Here is a 23874-nt window from a genome sequence, read left to right on the forward strand (position 1 = left end):
TTTAGTTCTCCTCCTTGTGCCTCTCACTTTGTAGTAGATTAGACATAGTTCCTTTTATATTAGTCTCAAGGAAACAATCCAAGAGAGTAAAGGTGGAAGCTACAAGACCTCTTGGAATTGAGACACAAGAATTCACGTAATATCACTTCTGCTATACTCTGTTGGTTGTAGTAAGTCAGGAGGACTGCCCAGATCCAGGGAGGTGGGGAATTAGATTCTACCTTTTCTTTTTCTTTTTTTTTGGCTGCTCTCAGGGCATAAGGAATTTTCCAGGCCAGGGACTGAATCCAAGCCGCAGTTATGACCTACACCTCAGCTGCCACATTGCCAGATCATTTAACCCAAAGTGTTGGGAATCGACCCTGTGCTTCTGCAGATACCTAAACTATACCAGTAAGATTCTTAACCCACAGCTCCACAGCAGGAACTGCTAGACTATACTTCATTTTTTTATTTTTATTTTTTTGGTTTTAGTTTTAGTTTTTTTAGCATTTATTTATTTATTTATTTAATTGTAATTTCCCCAATACAATTTTTTTTCCTATTGTACAGCATGGTGACTCAGTTACACATACATGTACATATTCTATTTTCTCACATTATCATCGTTCATCATAAGTGACTAGACATAGTTCCCAATGCTACAGGATCTCATTGCTAATCCATTCCAAAGGCAATACTTTGCATCCATTAATCCCAAGTTCCCAATCCACCCCACTGCCTCTCCTCCCCCTTGGCAACCACAAGTCTATTCTCTAGGTCCATGATTTTCTTTCTGGGGAAAGGTTCATTTGTGTCCTATATTAGATTCCAGATATCAGTGATATCTTATGGTATTTGTCTTTCTCTTTCTAACTAACTTCACTTAGTATGAGAGTCTCTAGTTCCATCCACGTTGCTGCAAATGGCATTATTTCATTCTTTTTTATGGTTGAGTAGTATTCCATTGTGTATATATACAACATTTTCCTAATCCAATCATCTGTCGATGGACATTTGGATTGTTTCCATGTCTTGGCTATTATAAATAGTGCTGAAATGAACATGTGGGTGCATGTATAATTTTCAAGGAAAGTTTTGTCTGGATATATGCCCAAGAGTGAGATTGCTGGGTCATATGGTAGTTCTGTGTATAGTTTTCTAACTTACCTCCATACTGTTCTCCATGGTGGTTGTATCAGCTTACATTCCCACCAGCAGTACAGGAGGGTTCCCTTTTCTCCACAGCCCCTCCAGCACTTGTTCTTTGTGGACTTATTAATGATGGCCATTCTGACTGGTATGAGGTGGTATCTCATGGTAGTTTTGATTTGCATTTCTCTAATAATCAGTGATGTTGAGCATTTTTTGATGTGCTTTCTGGCCATCTATATATCTTCCTTGGAGAAGGGTCTATTCAGACCTTTTGCCCATTTTTCCATTGGGTAGTTGACTTTTTTGCTGTTGAGTTTTTTAAGTTGCTTGTATATTCTAGAGATTAAGCCCTTGTCAACTGCATCGTTTGAAATTATCTTCTCCCCTTCTGTAAGTTGTCTTTTTGGTTTCCTTTGCTGTGCAAAATCTTGTCAGTTTGATTATGTCCCATTGGTTTCTTTTTATTTTTATTTCTGTTGCTTTGGAGACTGACCTGAGAAAACATTTGTAAGGTTGATGTCAGAGAATGTTTTGCCTATGTTCTCTTCCAGGAGTTTGATGGTATCTTGTCTTATATTTAAGTCTTTCAGCCATTTTGAGTTTATTTTCATGCATGATGTGAGGGTGTGTTCTAGTTTCATTGCTTTGCATGCAGCTGTCCAGGTTTTCCAGCAATACTTGCTGAAAAGACTGTCCTTTCCCCATTTCATGTTCTTGCCTCCTTTGTCTAAGATTAGTTGACCATAGGAGTCTGGGTTTATTTCCGGGTTCTCTTTTCTATTCCATTGGTCTGTATTTCTGTTTTGGTACCGGTACCACACTGTCTTGATCACTGTGGCTTTGTAATATTGCCTCAAGTCTGGGAGAGTTATACCTCCTGCTTGGTTTTTGTTCCTCAGAATTGGATTGTTCTAGTTCTGTGAAAAATGTCATCGGTAATTTGATAGGGATTGCATTGAAGCTGTAGATTGCTTTGGGTAGTATGGCTATTTTTACAATATTAATTTTTCCAACCCAGGAGCATGGAATATCTTTCAATTTCTTTGAATCCTCTTTAATTTCCTTGATTAATGTTTTATAGTTCTCAGCATATCCTTTACCTATTTGATGAGATGTATTCCCAGGTATTTAATTTTTTTCAGGTGCAATTTTAAAAGGTATTGTATTTCTGTATTCCTTTTCTAATATTTCATTGTTAGTGTACAGAAACGGGACTGATTTCTGAATGTTAATCTTATATCCTGCTACTTTGCCGAATTTGTTGATCAGTTTCAAGCAGTTTTTGGGTTGAGTCCTTAGGGTTTTCTAAATATAATATCATGTCATATGCATACAGTGACAGTCTTACCTCTTCTCTTCCTATTTTGGATGCCTTTTATTTCTTTTTTTGTCCGATTGCTGTGGCCAGGACTTCCAGTACTATATTGAATAACAGTGATGAGAGTGGGCATCCCTGTCTTGTTCCAGATTTTAGTGGGAAGGCTTTCAGCTTTTATCCATTGAGTATTATATTTGCTGTGGGTTTGTCATAAATGGCTTTTATTACGTTAAGGAATGTTCCCTCTATAGCCACTTTAGTAAGAGTTTTGATCATGAATGATATTGGACTTTGTCAAATGCTTTTTCTGCATCTATTGAGATGATCATATGGTTTTTGACTTTTGTTAACGTGTATGACGTTGATTGATTTGCATATGTCGAACCATCCTTATGAACCTGGGATGAATCCCACCTGGTTGTGGCGTATAATCTTTTTTATATGTGGTGGATTTGGTTGGCTAAAATTTTGTTGAAGAAAATACATAAAACTTCATAGAAATACAGAGCACAAGAAACCAAGGAACATAGTTATAGAAAAATTTAAATGCTCAAGTCCTAACTGAATAGGCAGCAGTACGTCACCAAGATTAAGAATTTAAACTATGAAATCTGACAGTCTGAATAAAAGTGCCAGATCTATCAAGTCCTTTATTTTTATTTTCAATTCTTTCATTTTATTATGATTTTAGCTCAAATATCACTTTGTGTTTCACTACCAACTATTATATTAATCTGTCCATTCTTTATCACTTCAACTTGAATGAAATTTTTCTTAGGAAACATATTATCTCTAAAACTCACCTCTGGATTGTTCAGTGCTTGACATGGACTAGGAACTCAATAAATTTTTATTAGAAAAATACATGAATGAATGAATGAATGCATAAGTGAATGAATGAATGACTTAAGACATTAAACATCTGAGTGAGTACATAAATGGTTGTTCTTGGGAGTTCCCATCGTGGCGCAGTAGTTAACAAATCCAACTAGGAACCATGAGGTTGCGGGTTCGATCCCTCCCCTTGCTCAGTGGGTTAATGATCCGATGTTGCTGTGAGCTGTGGTGTTGGTTGCAGATGCGGCTCGGATCCCATGTTGCTGTGGCTCTGGCATAGGCCAGCAGCTACAGCTCTGATTGGACCCCTAGCCTGGGAACTTCCACATGCCGCAGGAGCAACCCAAGAAATGGCAAAAAGACAAAAAATAAAAAATAAAATAAAATAAAAAAATAAATGGTTGTTCTTAAGTTATTTACTTTGGACTATATGAATTTTAACTGTATCTACTGCATATTTTTTATGAAGATTAAATGGAAATTGTTTATCATGTAACTTGCATAAAGTAAGTGATTTGTAATTGTTAGAGATTATGATTATTAGGAGTTGGGATCAGTAGGGAAGAGTTACTGAGGACTAATTGACTCCTGGGTCTTTGATGTGAACATCCTCCTAGCAAAGTATCTACTCTCCATGAATAATCAAATTTATGTGAGGCTGTGAAAAAGATTACTCCTCTGAAATTTTCTGAAGATTAGAGAAGTCATTATAGGTAAAATTTCGGAACCAGAAATTTGTAGAAGCTCATGTTTATCCAAAATGGAAAAACAAACAAACAAACAAACAAACAACTGATCCAATTTATCAACATGGTAAGAACCGTTAGGGATGATAATTCTAGTCTTGTAAATATTAAGCAGCAGATAATTTTCAAAGATAAGTAAAATTAGAATACTAAGAGCTATTATGAGTGCAAAAACTATAGTAGTTAAAGGAGGGTATAGTAAGAACACAAAGGCATCATGTTAAGCTGAAACTGAATTATTAAAAAAAAAAGAACAAGACAGATGTATATGTACTTTTGCTGTATTTGCAAGTGAAACAGGTATGAAATTTAATCCACAGATTTAGATGAGCAGGGGAGTTCCTGTTATGGCTCAGTGGTTAAGAATCCGACTAGGAACCATGAGGTTGCGGATTCCATCCCTGGCCTCACTCAGTGGGTTAAGGATCTGTCGTTGCTGTTTGCTGCGGTGTAGGTCACAGACGAGGCTCAGATCCCGCGTTGCTGTGTTTCTGGCCTAGGCCTGCGGCTACAGCTCCTATTAGACCCCTAGCTTAGGAACTTCCATATGCCATGGGTGTGGCCCTGGGGGGAAAAAAAAAAAAAAAAAGATTTAGATGAGCAAAAATGTTGCTCTGTTCTCTTAAATTCGAATAAAATTGAGAATTTCCCTTGTCCTTGACAGGAGGACAGTTCTATCCAGGTTATTGTATGTGAGGGTAGACAGAATGTCAGTACCTTCTTCTCTTAACTTCCAGAAGAATCCAGAGGGCATTTGTAATAGTGCTTGGACAATAGCACCCTAAATCCGAATTTCCCCTGAAATCTGGTGATCCTATGTTTCCCATAGCAAGCCTGAGTGCAAAATATTGGCCAAAGGTGAGAGTCCAGATTCCTGGACTCTTCCACTTTCCTGAGATGCAGCAGGGAGGTTATATATGTTGCCTCCAGTGCCTCCTTGGCCCCAACTTCTACTCAACTCCTGTCACTTGATGTAATCCCCTCAAGTGGTCTGAACTCTTAGGAAACGAAAGCTTTAAAGAGATCTTGGAGCAAGTTTCTCCTTCAGTCCTCCAAAACTATCTTTCCCCCGAGGCAAGGAAATTTCAGGAAGGACCTGGAAAAAGTCAGACATGTGTTGGGAAAGGAGATGGTGGGGAAGAAATACAAGGAAGAAAACTATAAATAAATAACTTAAATGTTAATTCAGACATGTGTTTAGCTGCTGTATTGTAGTGGGTAGGCTAAAGAGAAGTGTACTGATTTCACAGAGATTAGGATTGTGGTTTTGAGATTACACAATCTGGGTCTAAATTCTAGTTTTTCAGTTTACTAGCAAAGTTAATTAGTGTATATTTTGAAGCTATTCTGAGCTTTAATATCCTCAGCTCAGAGGTGCTTTTGATGATGAAATGCATTGATTAGGACTGTGTCTAGAACACAATAATGCTCAGTAAATGCTGATTGCTTTTTACAACACATTTGTTTAAATAGTTCTGTTATCTGGTCATTTAAAGTAAGCATTAGAAAAACAATTACATTATATTATCTCAATCACCTGTATTCAGGTATTTGAAAAGATAAGACACTATCCCACAGGTGAAAAACCAAATCTCCATAGTCTTTATAAAAATTAAAAAGTAGGGAGTTCCCATTGTGGCTCAGTGGTTAACGAATCCAACTGGGAACCTTGAGGTTGCAGGTTCGATCCATGGCCTTGCTCAGTGGGTTAAGGATCTGTCTTTGCCGTGAGCTGTGGTGTAGGTTGCAGACTCGGCTCGGGTCCTGAGTTGCTGTGGCTGTGGCGTAGGCCGGTGGCTGCAGCTCTGATTCGACCCCTAGCCTGGGAACCTCCATATGCCACAGGAGCAGCCCAAGAAATGGCAAAAAGACAAAAAAATAAAATAAATAAATAAATAAAAAGTAGGAGTTCCCTTCGTGGCTCAGCAGTTAAGGAAACCAACTAGTATCCATGAAGATTCAGGTTCGATTGCTGGCCTTTCTCAGTGGGTTAAGGATTGATCCAGCATTGCTGTGAGCTGTGGTGTAGGTCACAGACACTGCTCAGATCTGGCGTTTCTGTGGCTGTAGTGTAGGCCAGCAGGTACAGCTCCGATTCAACCCCTAGCCTGGGAACCTCCATATGCATGGGTGCAGCTCTAAAATAAAAAAAAATAAAAGTTAAAAAGTATACCTCAGGAATATGGTTGGATATTCATATTATTGCCTGTAGTTGTAATATTCCAAAATCATCTGTGCAGGTATAAAACTTTTATGTAATTAAAACGACTTTAATGATTACAAAAACTTCCTTTGCTTTAACTATTTTTTCATCAAAAAGTCAGTCAATAAAACTGTATATGATCTTAATAAAATAGACTATTCTCACTCATTGTTATAGGTTCATACCATTGTTTTGTGGATGGTGTTAAAAAACAGTCTTGGAGTTCCCTTTGTGGCTAGTGGAAATGAATCTAACTAGTATCCATAAGGAAGCAGGTTCGATCCCTGGCCTTGCTCTGTGGGTTAAGTATCCGGCTTTACTGTGGGCTATGGTCACAGATGTGGCTTGGATCTGGCATTTCTGTAGCTGTGATGTAGGCCAGCAGCTGTAGCTCTGATTCAACCCCTAGCCTGGGAACTTCTGTATGCTGCAGGTTTGGCCCTAAGCACACAAACAAAAGAAAACAAAGAAACAAAAAAGTCTTTTTACTTATGTCAGGAAATAAAATGTATTCTTTTTAGAAATGGAACTTGGCAGAATAATTACATGAAGAAATATGAAGGTTTACCTCTCAGTGTTGAAATAGGTATTTTTAATTATCCCAACATAATATATAATACCCTAATATATAATGTATAATCTATTTGCTTTTTGGTTTATGGTAACCTTTAATGATAAATTCACAATTCTAGCCCATTTCTAAAACTTTTTAAAATTTTTCCTTCAACATGCTACTTTTTAAAGCCGATGTCATTTTTATTTTTTTTCAAGAAAATCTTTCCTGTTATTAATTAGCTACTACAGAGTAAAAAGTTTTACAGAGTGTTGATGCAGGAAAATAAGACTTTTTTGGCTTGAGTTTCTTATTCTGCTACTCTACTTGGGCATATTTATGTAGATACTTACCAGTTGCCTAGCAGCCTCTCCACAATCAACACTGTATAGTCTTTCCTCCAGAATCTCAGCTATTTCCTACCTGCTCATACCTCCTTTACACCCACCTATTAATAATGAACCTAGTTCTTCCAAACCATGTGACAACCACATGGGATCAGATATCAATTTATGATAAACACCTCAACAAAGAGCATTCAGTGATCTTACTGCAAGCTTCACACCTCTCCCCAAAACATATATTTCTCAAACTGCCCCTATTATTTCTTTTGAGATGAAAACTTTATAATAAATGAAATTGAACTAAACAGTTAAATAAAATGTATGGTCTCTCAACCAAAAAGTTATTTGTCTGATTTTAAAAGCACAGTCTCCACAGGGCAATGCCTAACCCTAAAGAGCATCCTTTTAGTAGCATCTGGGTACACAGAGAGAAAAATGTGGGGGTAAAAATAACTTCTTTGGTTTCCTTTAAATCATATCATATCAAATGTATATCATATCATATATATATCATACATATATCATGTATGTATATATATATAGGTACCATTTTTTATACCTTAGGTATAAAAAAAATGAACACATAATTATTTCTTTAGAAAAAGGACCTACCCCTTGCCTTCCCCAAACCTGAAGGTCATTATAGAAGGAAATAGAAGATAAACATGGATACATTGAGATAGGCAGGGTAAATAGGACTCAGGGACTTTCTGGGCTAGGTCAGGATAAAGCCTTCTCTTATTTTTCCTTTCAATCATTATATGTATAAATGGTAACTCTACCAGTTCCTTTCCCTTAGGTCTTTCTATTCTTCTTCACAATACCAACTATCATTATTATAAAATATTTTTGAGAGTTCCCATTGTGGCTCAGTGGTAATGAACCCGACTAGTATCCATGAGGATGTAGGTTTGATCCCTGGCTTCACTCAGGATCCATCTTTGCAGTGAGCTGTGGCATGTGGCTCAGATCTGGTGTGGCTGTAGCTGTGGTGTAGGCCATTAGCTGCAGCTCTGATTTGCTCCCTAGCCTGGGAACTCCCATATGCTGCACATGTGGCCCTAAACGTGTGTGTGTGTGTGTGTGTGTATAATATAAATTGGAAGGAAATAGCTGCTGGAGAATGGAAGAAAAGGGGAATTCTACCCTCATTTGAGAAAACACATGAAGGAGTGTTTTATGAGTTCTTAGGTATTCCTTCTCCTCTTTTCCTTACTTATGTTCTTATACATGTAATATAAATTATAATTACATTATAATTATGTTTTTATGTTATTTAAGTACATCTGGATAGATTCAATTTCTTATATTTATATCCTTAAATATATTTAACAATAAATATTAATTAAACTTAAAATGTTTATATTTTTGAGAAATAAGAAAGTGGTCAATTTATATACATTCGTTCTTTCCTCTTATATTTATGAAACATTCGAAGGGAAGCAAGGGATACAATGCATAAGACAGGATTTCTTCTTTCAAAAAGTCAGTAATACATATCAATTATTAGAGACAGCAAGGCTCTGAAAGTGAAGGAGTTCCTTATATTTTGGAATAAAAATGTATGTAGTATACTTTTTTTCCTAGCAATGCCTTTAGGTCTTCCATGAGAACTATGCTATTCCACAAGATTTTGTATGGAAAGAAATTAACCAAGTGTGTGTTAAGTTATATTTTGTTTGTTTAGGGAAAACTCAGATTGAGATATGCTTCTGTTTTAGCTAGGAAATAAGAGCCACTATAAGAAGTCTCAAAATGCCGGCTTCCAAAGGTGGTTTTAGAAAGGTGTGGAGGTACATTCTGTCCCTTTTTCTTATTCTTATGAAATGAGACAAGGATGCCATGAATTTTATTTTAAAACCTGTGTATTCAAGTTTTATTGTCAGTATTGTGACTTTATGTGGGATATTATGCCTAGTTACACAAAAAAGACTTTAGTTTTTATTTTGTGACTATCTTGTGAGCTGGTGTGTGTATTTATGATTGGGCACATTAAAAAAAAAATCTAGACCCACGACCCACAACTGTACATTGTTGAGACTTCTGAAAATTTATGAAAAGCAGTGATAAGATGCTAAAGCTTCATTTTGCACCTTCATTTTAATCAACTAGGTAAAGCAAGAAATAACTCTTTGAGAGGGAGAAATATTATTTGAGAAATAATTCCTCAAGTCCTCTACTTAAATAATTTTTCCTAGCATGAGGTTACTTTATTTTTAGTACTAAGAATGAAGATGTCTAATTCTCCCACCTTCATTCCATGACCAAATGTAATGATATTTAGTATAAAATTCATAGATTTATACTATATGGTATCATATAGTATATATTCTATATAATGCATATATGTAGTTGCCATATAGATACACACACACATATATATGTGTATATATATATATAGAGAGAGAGAGAGAGTGAAAGAAAGCGAGAGCTAGTTTTGTTATGGTTGACCAACATAGTACTCTCCATATGCTTTCTAAATCAGTATTTTCCATATGTCATCTACATAAAGGTATTTCTGGTTGTTTGACATGTGGGCTTATATAAATTTCAGACAATTCAGAATATGGGGTTTATATCATATATAAACAACTTGACATTAGTATATATTTTATTGATTATTTTACAATCATTTATTTACTCAGAGTAAATGTGGATTTATTAGAGATATCACTAAATCTTGCCATCATCAGTTTAAGCTTAGATTGCAAATGTTTATTGACTCAAGATCACTTGCATCTGATAAACAATAACAATCCACTTGCAAGAGCTAATAGTGGTGTACCCCCCCAAAAAATAGTGGTATCTCTATTTAATGCTTAGAAATTTAAATAGAAATCTGTAATACAAGTATATAATTATGTTAGTGAATTCAGAAAGATAATTTATATTTAAACTCTCATTTCTATTTTTAAATTAATACATACCTAATTAAAATTAATTCATTATCATGAAAAATTTGTTGCTTAAATTAGTGATTTTGTTTGGTTGTTTACTCAGATCAACTTCTTTTACATTTTAATTTAATCTGGATTTAGATGATAGCATTTTTGCATCATCATGTCATAGTTTAATGGCTGGATATTTTCTTTCCTAGAGGAGCATCTTATAATTAAAAATATTTAATTAGATATTTTAAGATGATAATCTTATGTAGTTTCAATATAAATGTAGCATTTAAATTTAAAATCAAAACTTTATAAGATCAATTTAGATCTAATCTTTAAAACTAAATTACAAACTATATTTCTTTAGAATTTGTCAATTTAGATCTGATCTTTAAAACTAAATTACAAACTATATTTCTTTAGAATTTGTCAATTTATTCTTCCAGTCAGAGAGACAATTTCATAATAGGTAATGACTAATCAAAGATATTTATATTTTTCTATAATTTAAGGTCTGTTTTCTATTTCAGTTTACTCATTTCTTCTATAGCTTGAATATTCCTATTACACATACATCCACCAGATTATACTAGTAAATACTAAACTGCACAGATTTTAGGATACTGGAATTTACAATGTTTAAAATGCAAAATACTTATTTTCCCAACAACAGTATGTTTCCTGGAAATTATAGCATATAACATGTAACAAAGCAATGGTTTTGTTCTACATCACCACCTCATATTTTAGTTTTCAAGTCCTCATTTATTGACACTTTCCTGTATGTTTCATATAATATTAAGTTCAGGAAGAAATACAAGATACAAAGTACATATGCTAAAATTTAGAGGATGTATTAAAAAATGGCTCAAATAGAATTAATTGCTGCATTAGTTGTATTTGGATTTTATTTTATTTTATTTTTGTCTTTTTAGGGCCACACCCACAGCATATGTAGATTCCCAGGCTAGGGGCTGCTGGCCTACACCACACCCACAGCAACATTAGATCTGAGCTGCATCTGTGACCTACACCACAGCTCATGGCCGGATCCTTAACCGAGAGAGGCCACAGATCAAACCTGCGCCCTCACAGATACTAGTTAGATTTGTTTCCACTGAGCCACGATAGGGAACTCCATATTTAGATTTTATTTTGATGTTATTTTGTATTTTTTCCTTTTGCATATTTTTATGTTAAATATGTTTATTGCGTTTTTCTTCATTATATCTAGTAATGCCACAGCATTATTCAGTTAGGATTATTTTGTTATTTACAATTTTATTCAGATATTTAATTTGAAATACTAAAATTAATGGAACTATATATATTTATATAAACATGCCAAACATAAATATCAAAAAAGGCTAATACATAAAAGCTGTTTCTAGGAGTTCACACTGTGGTGCAGTGGGTTAAGAATTGACTGCAGTGGGCACAAGTCACTATAGAGGTACAGGTTTGATCCCCGGCCTGGCAAAGTGGGTTAAATGATGTGGCTTTGCCACAGTTACAGCTTATGTCGCAGCTGCAGCTCAGATTCAATCCCTGCCCTGGGAACTTCCATAGGCTGTCGGTGTGGCTATATATATAAAAAAAAATGCTATTTCTAGAATATGCAGTTATGATTAATACGTGTTTGTGTAGCATACTATATTCATTTTGGTCCATCTATTCATATCTCTAGCAAAGTACATCTGTGATGAGTTAGATAATAACTACAAAGCAATACAGAGTAATTTTTTTTACTCTCTAAAATTTTAAATAAAATGAAATTCAAATTTTATATATGTTATTTGATACACTTTCTAAATGACACATTTATAAATGGCTTTACATGAATTATGCTTAGTACCTTGATATATTGTTGAAATAAAAAAACCTTCAAATATAGTTTTATTATGATATAAAATACAAATTTAATATTGTACTCATATAAATTTGGCAGTTTATATGTGTAACATATGTCATTTTCCATTATAATAATTCCAAGAAGACATATAGCTATGATTTATAGAAGCATACATATATATGTAAACCATTTCCTTTCATTTTTGTTATATTGAGAAATGTTTTATTAAAGAATCTTAATAAAATTATATTTTAGATATGCTTACATTGTAAACATTTAATTTAAGTACATATCTCAAACAGTTTAATGACAGGGCAATCTAATTGTGATAAATTGCATCTTATACACATAATTTGCTTTCCAATGAATAATGGATTTTCCGCTTGTAATTTTCTTCCTAAATTTGAGTTGTATGTCTTGTAACATATGCATTTAATACTGTGCTATTAAAGATAATGCTTACATAATTTGTAGCATACTTAAAATATTTTAAAGGTATAAACTTTTATAGTTAATATTGGATTATCTATATTATATGTTTAATATTGAATTTTTGCTATATATATAATCCTAAGGCTTTTTCCAGCCTTGGCACTTACCTCATACAACAGTTATGTATGCAGAAGTGTTCAGTGTTTTAAAACTGTTAAATGCTGCATTTTGACAATTTAAAAATCTGTGTTTCATACACTGCCAATTTAAAGTGGTAACAAAATTAGTATTCTAAATTGGTCTACATTTTAAATATAAAATGGTTATACAATATGTGATATAACTCTATAGTGAGGGATGATTTTATTGCCTTATAAAGAAAATCAATGTTATTTTTATAGTTCTACTATGTGTGTGGGGGGTGAATATATATATATATGTACATATATGTGTATGTCATATATATATATATAATATATATAACTAAATTTAGATACACTTCTGTCTCCTGCGATCATCAGATATATCTATTTTTTACTCCAGCTATTTGAACATTCTAAGTAAATCCATTTCACACTAACATTGTAAACTATTATGACTTGGAAATGTTGACAGAAATCTTCAAGAAACTGTTACTTATACAAATCTTCAGATTCCACACTTTTTCAAAGTGATGCTTTTGAAAGTTCAAAACAAAACCATCAGTTTTTCTTTCCTTTGGAATAACTCTTCATTTCATTATACTCTTTGAAATATGACTTTACCATGATAAAAATTATACTCATATTTCATTTGTGAAATTTATCCTCTTTATTATTGTTGACATATATTAGAATTGTTATTAAATTTATTCATTCTTTTATTATTTCTTTTGAGGCATGTTTCTTGAGCATATACTATATATTGGATTCTAGATACTTGGGATTCAGCAGTGAGTGTGATTTACAAAAATCTCAGCCTTCAGAAAATCTGCATTACGGTTTGGGTAGGAAAAATTATTAACAAAAAATATAAGTAAAAATAAGAACTGTTAGTGTTCCCTCGTGGCTCAGCAGGTTAAAGTTCCAGCGTTGTCACTGTTGTGACTTGGGTAATGGCTATGACAAGGGTAATGGCTGTGACACAGATTTGATCCCTTGCCGAGGAAATTCTGCATACTCTGGGCATGGCCAAAAAAAAAAAACCCACAAAAAACAGGAAAACGTAAGAACTAGTTAATAAAATATCTGGTTGAAATATATAGCTACTTAGACTATAATTATTAAATAAATGGATTTTTGTCAATGCTTTATTCAAACATTACACCCTGTTTTGCATGCAGATTACGAGAATAGTACTGAGTCATCACTACCATTAGCCATAAGTAGAACTCTGTTACCTAAGATTTTAAGAATGGAATTGCTGGTGTCCCCATGTTAGCTCATGGTAACAAACCCGACTTGTATCCATAAGAACAAGGGTTTGATCCCCGGCCTCATTCAGTGAATAAAGGATCAGGTGATGCTTTGCAGGTGCAGCTCAGACCTGGCATTGCTGTGGCGGTAGCGTAGGCTGGCAGCTGCACCTCCAGTTCAACCCCTAGCCATCAGGGAATTCTCATATGCCATGGGTGCAGCCCTAAATAAATAAATAAATAAAGGAATTGCTAGCAAATCCTGGACATAAATGCTAACAAAATCAGTTCTAACTCACAAATTTGGTCAAAAACTGTATTTATCGCCTGAAATCTTCAAGAAAATAGACACTTAGATTTGTCTAAAGATCTTAAAGATCAGTTATATAAGTAATCCAGATGCATTCCCAAGAATTATCATAGATTCATTGACCCCAATATAAGAGCTTATTTAGGATTAATTGTAATGACCCTTACTGATGAAATGTAATAAACAGTATTCAATTTATTCCATTGTTGAAGGTAGAAACACTGAAATTTGAGACGGTACAAATTCCATTATTTTTCATACTTTTAGAATGCATTTAGCAACATATATTTATAATTAAATGGTTTCCTTATTTCAGCTAAACCAGAAAGCCCAGAAATTATTAAGTTAGGAAAAGTTTAAAGTATTAGTTTTTCATCTTGAGTTAATACTTCCTTTCAAAAACAAAAGTACAATTAAATTTCCCAGAAGAATAATATGGAACAGGTAACTGCTTTTATATAATGAGCACACTGATATCAAAATGTCTAATTTACCATGAAGTCAGTTACTGAGTGTCAGTAATGCAAGTGTAGTTATTGCTTAAGCATATGATTAAAGAAAACCTTTATCAAATATTAGCTCCGTAAAAATTTCTGTCCAATTTTCGTAACTAACATGCATTTAGTAGATTCTAATCTTTACAAAAAAACTTGGATAAATATTTAGTAGCAATGTTTTTCTGATTAATGCTTTAAAATATATTAAAAGTATTTAAAATAATCTGATAATTTTCATACCTTGTTTACCCCGGCCACCACAACATACAATCATTTAATTCTTTCAAATTTCTAAATCAAATGAAAATAAGATATGACAACACAAGCTTGAAGAACTAATAATAGACAAGTACCCTTTTGCTAGATTGTGAATGAGGGGGGTTAATGTTTGACTTCTTTGAGTTTAAAGCAAAAGCCAGAATTAGTATTCCTACCAATCCCCTGCCTATCACAAAAATGGGGGAAAAAATAAGGCAGAAAATGCTGAAACCACATTACCTGATACAGATTTTTTTCTCTTCAAGAATTTTTACAATATCCTTATGCATTTTTTTAATAAAATATCTAAAAATACATTGTGGACAGAAGTTGGAAATGAGATTTATTGAGAAGGCTTTCAAAAATACTAAGAAGTTTTCTAATCAGGACCTGACTATTATTCCTAATTAATAACTGTTCCTCCAAAATTCAGTTTTTTTCCTTGTTAAGAATTTTAGCTGTCAAGATGCTTCTAAGTATATCTGCCCGCAGTTTCATGCTTCTATTATAAAACTATATCTTTTTACATTATTTAAGAACTATGAACTATCAAGGACAATTTTTGAAAAAGTTAAGTGAAAGGAAGAAAAAAACCCAATTTGGCATTTTTACACACATTTTAAAATTACAGTTAAACTTTAGTAAGATTGAGAATGTGGAGAATTACTGTAACATGATTATGAGATATTTGGAAATTTTCAGCCATTTTTTTAAAATTCTAGTTTTGTATGAATAAATGTTCCATACTAATAGTTGATTTTCAGTAATTTCTAATAAAATGATTTAATTTTAATTAGTTTAAAATGAATTAATCTAAAGTTTCACTTTAAAACTCTGAAAAATATTATCCAACTTCCAAAACAACCCACTAAACTCTTAAGTATATATAGCTGATGACATTGAATATTTTATCGTGTTGGCTGCTTTCTGGCAAATGAGGTTAAGATAGGCATTTATATAGAGTAGTTATTTCAGAGTTTCATTTTAAAAAATCATTTTGTTTTCATTTTTCGGCTTTGATTTTAAATTCTCCTTTCTTCACTTGTTTGTCTTAAGATAGAAAATTTTGATATTTTTCCCAGAAATTATGAAGATATATGGCACCAACTATTCAAAACATACTTTTGAGAAAAGTGTGGTTATACAGTTACCTATTCTGTCAAAACTTGTCACTTGCTAGGCATTTGTTGCTGAAAATCAAATGTAGATAAATAATGAATAAGATTGATTCAGGGCCATGTAAAGGGTTTAATGTTTAACATTTTCCTCCGTAATATGTTGCAGTTAAAATGTGGTATATTCATGTGTATTATCTATTCATAGGTTGATTAATACAAACCAAACATCAGATCTGGTTACATCACATTTTAGTGGCGTGTTTGTGTTTTGCCTCTTCATGTTGATTATATTTAAGGTTAATAGAAGGGAATATAATTTATTAAACTTATCAGAAAAAATACCACAAAGTTTAAAAGAAAAAGTTAGCATCTAGTGCTACTGTGTCCCACAGGTTCTTCTACATTGACCCACACTACCTCCACTGGTGAGTTAGAGGAGCATAACAGGACTACCACTGGTGCTATTGCTGTTGCTAGCACATCCGCAGATGTTACTGTATCCAGTGTTACAGCTGTCACCATCCATAGACTTTCCGAGGAGCAGCGAGTGCAAGTAAAGAATCTCAGAAATTCAGGTCTGGACCCCAACACATCCAAGGACGGGCTTGCTCCTCATCAAGCAGATACACAAAGTACAAGGAGAAGACCAAGAAATGCTGAACAGATAGAAAGAACTAAAGAGCTTGCAGTTGTTACTCATAGAGGTATTGGATGTTATTTTACTTGTGCCCATTTAGTTACAGCCAAAGCTATATTTTGGTGATGATTATAATTAGAGAATGAGCTGAAACAGAGCCAGGATGTAAGAAGCAAAAGAAATAGTTCAAAGGTGCTGAAAAATATAGACAATAACAGTTAGAACCTGAATAATTTGAAAACGCAAAAGTTAGAATTAAAAAAAAAATCAAAGTGCAATGCAAATGTTGGAGGGAGGAGGGTGTAAAAAATAGAAAAGGAAATGCTGCATAAAGGATAGTCAAAACAAGTGCTAAATACCTATTGCTTATTATAAACTAGTTATGGTGTTGAGACAACTTGTAAATAAAGTTGTTTTCTATTAGTAAGTGCACATATTTACTGATTGATGATTTATCCCATGAGGTAATTTTCAGTGTTTGCATGAAATTTTTATGTTGCACAAATGCAAATTAATTATTGAGAAAATAGGTCACTCAAGTGGGAAAATGAAAACTATGTCTGATGATTATTTCACATAGCTTTTACTACTATTACTGAATTACCCTTTGCCTGAACCATATGATTTTACTGAGAACAGATTTCTCATTTTCAAAAGGTAACAGTTATACAGTGGTTTTCTGGCCCCAAATTTAAGTATTCCTTAACTTCCTACTTTAATTTTTAAAGATAAAAATAAATACCACAAGCCAAATCATATATTGGTAATTTTCTAGTCAATTAATATGTCTGTTTTTTACAAAATTAGAAATTTAACAAAACATTTTTTTCCATTTTTTGGTAGCAAGTTTCACTGAACAATTTAGGAAAAAAATAGTCTAGCATAAAAAAAATAAAGGGACTCTATATTAATATATGCATCAGTGAAAATATTAATTGAGCATATTTAAAGTACAAAATTTCTATTCCAACTCTATTTCCAACTTACGTATTTTCCAAGTGGCTATGGTTTATGTAGTGTGGTTAGTCATGCTTTATAAAGAGCATATGAGTAATAAAAAAATCATTCAAATGCTTAGTACACACTAAGAAAAAAAAATCAAAGCATCTTTGCATAAATTGATTGAAAATCATATGGAAATATTTCAGAATCTTAGAATCTTATTTGCATTGGAATTCATACTGAAAGTACTTACTTTGATTTTCTTTAATAAGAAGCATTCTAAAATGAATTCTTAGCATGTGGTAGTCTCCTTTAAAGGATTAAATTGGTATCCTTTATTTTTCACTCTATTGCTTCTCTATTCACTCTCCTGCTATGACTATTTCCACTCATGTGAATATAGGGATCATTATAAAATTTATGATTTATTTAGTCAAGTAGATGGATTTTCTTATTATCAGGAAATAAAAGTATATAAATATTATTAAAACACTGATTAAGGAAAAAAGCCCTTCAGTTTAGTGTTTTTAGTCTGGAAATTTGTATGAGCTAACATTGTCAGACTTCCCTTTATTCATTTTATTTCCCATTTATTAAAAGGTGGGTAATTTTAGGATGTTAGTTTCTTATTTGTCAACTAATAATATAAATGCTGCTTCAGCCAAAGTTTATCATCAAGTGATTTGGGGCTACAAATTAATTTTTTATAGAACTTGAACAAATTAGACTAAAAAGAGAGTATGTAGTTGTCAATTAATAAATTGAATAAACTGATTTGAAAATTACTCAGTTTAAAACTTTGAGGTACACTCAACTAAATTTCAGTTAAGCATAAAGATTATATCCTTGGTAAATTCCAAATCAGTGCTCAAATTTTCTCAATTGTTGGCGTTATCTCCCAATGCTGTTTTACAACATTTAGAGCATTTAGACCTGTTTTACCCATATTGTTTCTAAAATAATGTTTCTGAACATGATATTCATTTAATGGTGCCATCTGCCTTAGGAATAAATACTTTTCAATTATTCATTTTTAAATTATGTGTGTGGAGAACATTTTGACTATTATACTCAATCCATTTTTTCATTGACTTAAATTATTATGCTTTCATCAGATTTTTTAAATTAAAATTGCTCCTTCTGACTCTTCTTTAGTAACCTATTTTTTAATAATTTCAGTTGCCTCATTATCTATTATATTTGACACACAAACTATTAACATTTGGGGCAAAAAAAAAGTCAGTGTTAGAAATAAACCTGTTATCCTATTTCTGTTATATATTTTTTTAAAACCTCAGTATATAACTACATTTTCAGACATAAAACAGTATCAAAGCTTTGATTCTTAGCAGAGCCAAATTTCTAAATTGGGATTGGCTGACCTGAAAACAATAATCTTTTAAAAAATGATTTCCATTCAACCAACAAGCCTGAAATGCCTATTGAGCTCTGTTCTGTGAGAAATAAAGGTAAATACATGGCCTCTTTTTTCAAGAGACTGAGATAGAGTGAAGGACATAGAGAAATCCATCCTGGTGGGACAAGGAAGATTTTTGTCATGCGTGAGTAGAGTTCTGAAGGACTTATAGGATGCATGTAGGCAGTGAGTAATTTAATGAACATTTTAAATGAGTCAGTAAAGATAATACAAAACTAGCTTGCTTAATTTTTCTAGCTATTTTAAGGAGAAAATAATTCTTGTTCCTCTAGTCCATTCTCCACAATGTGGTCAGAATTACCTTTTAAAAATAAAAATCTTAACACATCACTCCACTGCTTTAAAATCTCCACTCATTTCCCAATGACCTTGGGAATAAAATCAAGACTTGATGATGACCCATGGAAACCTTAATGAGCTGGCTTTTTGCCCACATCTCCAAGTTCATTTCATGTGACTCTCATAGTCATTCTACTTTTTTAGTCAAATAGAATTGCTTTTAGTTTGTCAAACAAACCATGTTCTTTTCTACCTTATACCACTCTCATAAGCATAAGGTCCTTCTCCCTTCCAGTCAGGTCATTCTAATTCTCTTTCCAAAGTTTTAGCTTAAATAGTCACCTCCTATTACAGCTCACCATTCTGTATGTTCTGTGAGGTAAGGAGTGGATAAGTCTTGTTCAAGATGCATTCTCAGTACCTGGAACAACTTTTGACCCAGAGACATATTTAGATAATATTTAGTAAACTAATGAATAAATATTTATGATTTCAATAGAGTGTTCACTCAAATTACTTAAAGGCTTAAACTTATATTCTTTAATATAGTAAAATATCTATATTTCAGTATTAAAGGTAACTATTTTGTCACAGTTATAGAAAGACTAGTGTTTTTAATCCTTTGGAAAGGCAACAATATTTTCATGAACTTAACAATAAAATATTGCTTTTTTATTATAATACCACTTCAAAATTCACAAAATAAAGATATATATAAATGCCTTGCTTATGGCCTTTTCACATTTATAAAATCAAAGGAAATTTATAAATAAACTCAATAAAACTATAAAGTCAGTAAATTTCATATGAATAAATACTAATGTAATGCAGTGGACATTATTTTACTGAAATTAATTACCATCTAAAGCATATGTATTATGGAAATTTTTATAGCAATAGCATAGGGTGTTTTTTTGATGTGTAAAAGTGTATTCTGTTTTGCACTATAATAGTTTGCCATTTTTTATAATTTGTCTCTATTCACACTGCAGTTATGCTTTCATTTTAAGCTTCTTTTATTAATTCTAATTCCTAATTTGTCTATTCTCAATAACTTAAGGTAATTAAAGTATAGTTTAGTTTACACTATTGTCACTATGAACACAAAGAAAATGTAGACACTGAAATTGTACAAAGTGTTTGGCACTTACGTACCTGTGAGTGCATAGGCTCAAAATCTATGTATTAATTTATGATAAATTACATATTAAGGAGCTATAGTTTATTATAAAAGCTATACAGTACTCTAAAAAAACTTGGAATATATATCAGAGACATTTTCAATTCTCTATAGGGTACTGTTCCAATTAATTTTTCTATAGTACTATAATTAAAACATCAGCAATTCAATTGAAACTGTCTTCTCAAAATAGTTTTTTAACTACTTATCTCAGTAAAAGAAAACTCTTTCTAGTTTTCCCCATTTAAAAAGAGTCTTTGACATTGAAATAAAAATAAGTAAAGGAGAAAAATAGTTGTAAATAATGTTGATTTAGATCTTTAAACAGTGTAATGTCGCAGTTTTCTCTATTAGTGTCCAATACTCTTCAAAATCAAAATTCAATTTTATTGAATGGATTTTAGTCCATTTTTGTCAACTGCTATGTGTGAGGCTGTTTGCAAGTCGTATGTGCTATTAGGGTTGAATTTCCCTATCAGTAAAATAGTATCATAGTATTACATTAGGGTTATAGTAAGGATTAAACATGGCATTGGGTAGAAATGCCAAAAAAATCTTAAGTATTTTCTCCCGATGGAAGAGCAAAATCAAATTGCCCACAATCGCTGGTTAGTTTTGAGATCAGAGAATTAGGTTGAGTCTGTTCTCTGTGCCTTGTTAGCTATATGCTCTTGAGTGATAACTTTAACTCTCAAACCCACACCTTCTTAGTAAAACTGAGAATACCTATCTCATAGGTACTTATGTGGGAAAAAAGCACAGTTGCTGGCTTGTGTTCAACAAGTACTCTAGTTATTATTATTTTTATTTTTATTCACCAAATATATTTTGACTCTTGCTAGGCAGTAGGGATATAAAAATGAACAGTGCAGACTATGCTATAGAGTAGTCTATATATCTTTAAAAAAAAGTAGTAATTACAAGCTTAATGAGAAACACGTATAGTAGTATTTTTGAAATGTTATTGAAGTAGAGGGAAGGGACTGATTGCCTCTAGATGCAAAAGGCAAGGAAGGCTTCACAGAGGATATTTGAACAAATTCTTGAGTGATGAACAAATGTTTCAAACTAGTAAATTGTATTTATATAACTTAACTTGTATAAAAAAATGCTTTGAGTAGATACATGTAGTGAATAGAAATATGATGAATCTATACCAAAATAAATAAAGTATTTAACATTGCTTAAAGAAATATTTACATTCATATAAATAAACCTAAAAGCAGTTGGTTTTTAGATTATAGATTATCCTGATGTTTAAAATTAGACAAAATTAAAAATAGACACACAGAATATCTAGTGATATTTTAAATTTCATCAGAATAGTTTGCTGTCTTAACTGTATCTTTTGAAATTATTTATTAATATTTGTATAATTATTATCACCTAATTTATTTATAATTGTCAATATTAATAATGAGTAATCATGTTATTAATATTTACTAATATTTACTTTACTAATAATCTCTAAACCCCATAGTTCATTATTATAGCCTCTAAAGGATTTCAACTCAAAGTTGGTTTACAACTAGCAGAGTATATGTAATATGATTAAAAATTTATGAGTCCTGCATTTCTAGGACTGTATTTTTAAAATTAATCTTTTGGATCATCTAATGCAACACTGTTATTTTATACAGGAAATTTTGATCTGAAAGAGGCAATATGAAAACCCAGTCTTCATATTGCTGGACTAGTATTCATTCATCCTTTGATTTGCTTATGGTTCATAAGGATCTAATGTAGGCAAAGCCTTGTACTAGGTGGTATTAAGGTTAAACTAATAGTGTAATTAACTTTTTAACACTTTTTTCTTATATATTATGGTAGAATATTTCATGTTCTTCCATTATGTAGACAAGTTCTGTCAGCTGTTAATGAGTAGCCTTGATAGTTGCTATTCTCATGTAAAAATGTGAATATACTCTTCTGGAAAAGGTTGCGTCTACATATATAATAATTATAAACTCTCTTTTATTGTTCTTCCTAGCAGAAACTTAGATGACTATATCATCTTATGGGGTTAAATATGTCTTATGAGCATGCTGCTTTTTGTTTTGACATAAGGTAGTCAGTTCTTTCACAGTATGATTAACAGCTAATGATCATATTAATAGGATCAAGAATAATTTTAGCTTATAATATAAAGTAATAGGAAATTATGTTTAACTGAAATTGAAGATGTAGATTCCCCTCTTCCCAATAATGGTAGCTTAAAAGAAAATCTATTTTAATTACTGCTTTGTAAACAACTTTTTATTATTTTCAACTTAAAGATTGTGGTAGTTAGTTCAGCATAAATCATTTATTTTAAGTCAGCAATTTTAACTCAGACAAAAGCAGGAATTTTAAAAACTTTTATAATAAGAAATTTTTTTCAAATAAGTTCATCTGAACTTTTACATTGTTCAGATGAAAAGGGAAAAAATGTACTATGAGACATATATCTATACTAAATTTTCAGTTTATTTCAAAAGTCAAATTCTATGACATGTGACAATTTTGTTTAAAATCCTGGACTATAATTTGGCAAATACTCTGTTGTGTAGAAGTAACAGTTCTTGGGTGCCTAGTATGTGCTTTTCACTAGTAGTCTATTTGGCCATATGCAAAATATATTTTAAATCTTTTCAATAATTTTCAAATAACTTAAACATTTTAAAAATTTCTATTAATACTTTAATAGAGTATAAATTTGTAAATTGAAAGTTTTTTGTTAATCTTTGTAAGCAGTATCCCTGTGAGGAAGTTAATATGTAAGAGGTTACTTAGATCTTTATGCATACTGATATATGTCCATCAAGTATCAGGTGTTATTGAACATATTATCTTGGTGCCAAGTGTATGACAAATTGAAAAGAAGTAGAAGATATGGTCTCTATTTTCAAAAGAACAGTTGTAGAGACTAGACAAAAGAGAAAAATTATTGGTCATTTCCAAGAGAAAGTGTAACAATAGAATGAATATGAAATGTGAGCGAGAATGAGTTATAGCTGTCTTTAGAGATGTGACATGTTGTTATAGGTAAGAAAGATTAAACCCGTTCTGCCGCAGGTTGTAGAAGTTAGTGTAATGGAACCAAAGGAACTTACATAATATTTAAGAGGACTCTTGTAACAGTGAGTTTTGTTCAAATATAAGTTGTGTCCTTCAGAAAGCAGTCAATACCTAAATCATTAATAAGATATTCAAGCACAGCTTGATGGACAAATCGGGCATTTCGAAAGCATTTAAGCAACAGAGTGTGTTGAAATAATGTGATCATTACTGATTCTTCTAATCCAAAGTGTCTATGAATCTATCCAGAGATATTGTCTATTAACTAATGTATTTCTCATCATTTCTTCTTGACGTTTGACTTGACATGGTCTTATCTTTATGGTTATTTAATTGTCAAACCAGTGTTAAAACAAGCACAGAAGTAGCCAACACTACCATCAGGAAAGTTAGATCAGCACTCTTCTTATCCCAGTAAATGGGAACTCAGCTACATAAACATTTTTCACAGGGACCAC

The 23874-nt window shown here is 32.3% G+C and overlaps 1 protein-coding gene across 2 annotated transcripts in view; it reads left to right on the forward strand.

Annotated features, from left to right (window-relative positions):
• The window catches only part of CSMD3 (CUB and Sushi multiple domains 3), a 1203192-nt gene that overhangs the window by 460018 nt on the left and 719300 nt on the right, over positions 1–23874 (forward strand). Inside the window, exon 7 of one of the 2 annotated variants that reach the window (XM_047783389.1) lies at positions 16276–16587. The exons of the other annotated variant lie outside the window; for it this stretch is intronic. Coding sequence (XP_047639345.1) covers positions 16276–16587 — 312 coding nt within the window. The remainder of the gene's footprint in view (positions 1–16275; positions 16588–23874) is intronic. 2 annotated transcript variants of the gene reach the window in all.

Source organism: Phacochoerus africanus, chromosome 6, assembly GCF_016906955.1.
Source record: "Phacochoerus africanus isolate WHEZ1 chromosome 6, ROS_Pafr_v1, whole genome shotgun sequence".
Lineage (NCBI taxonomy): Eukaryota > Metazoa > Chordata > Mammalia > Artiodactyla > Suidae > Phacochoerus > Phacochoerus africanus.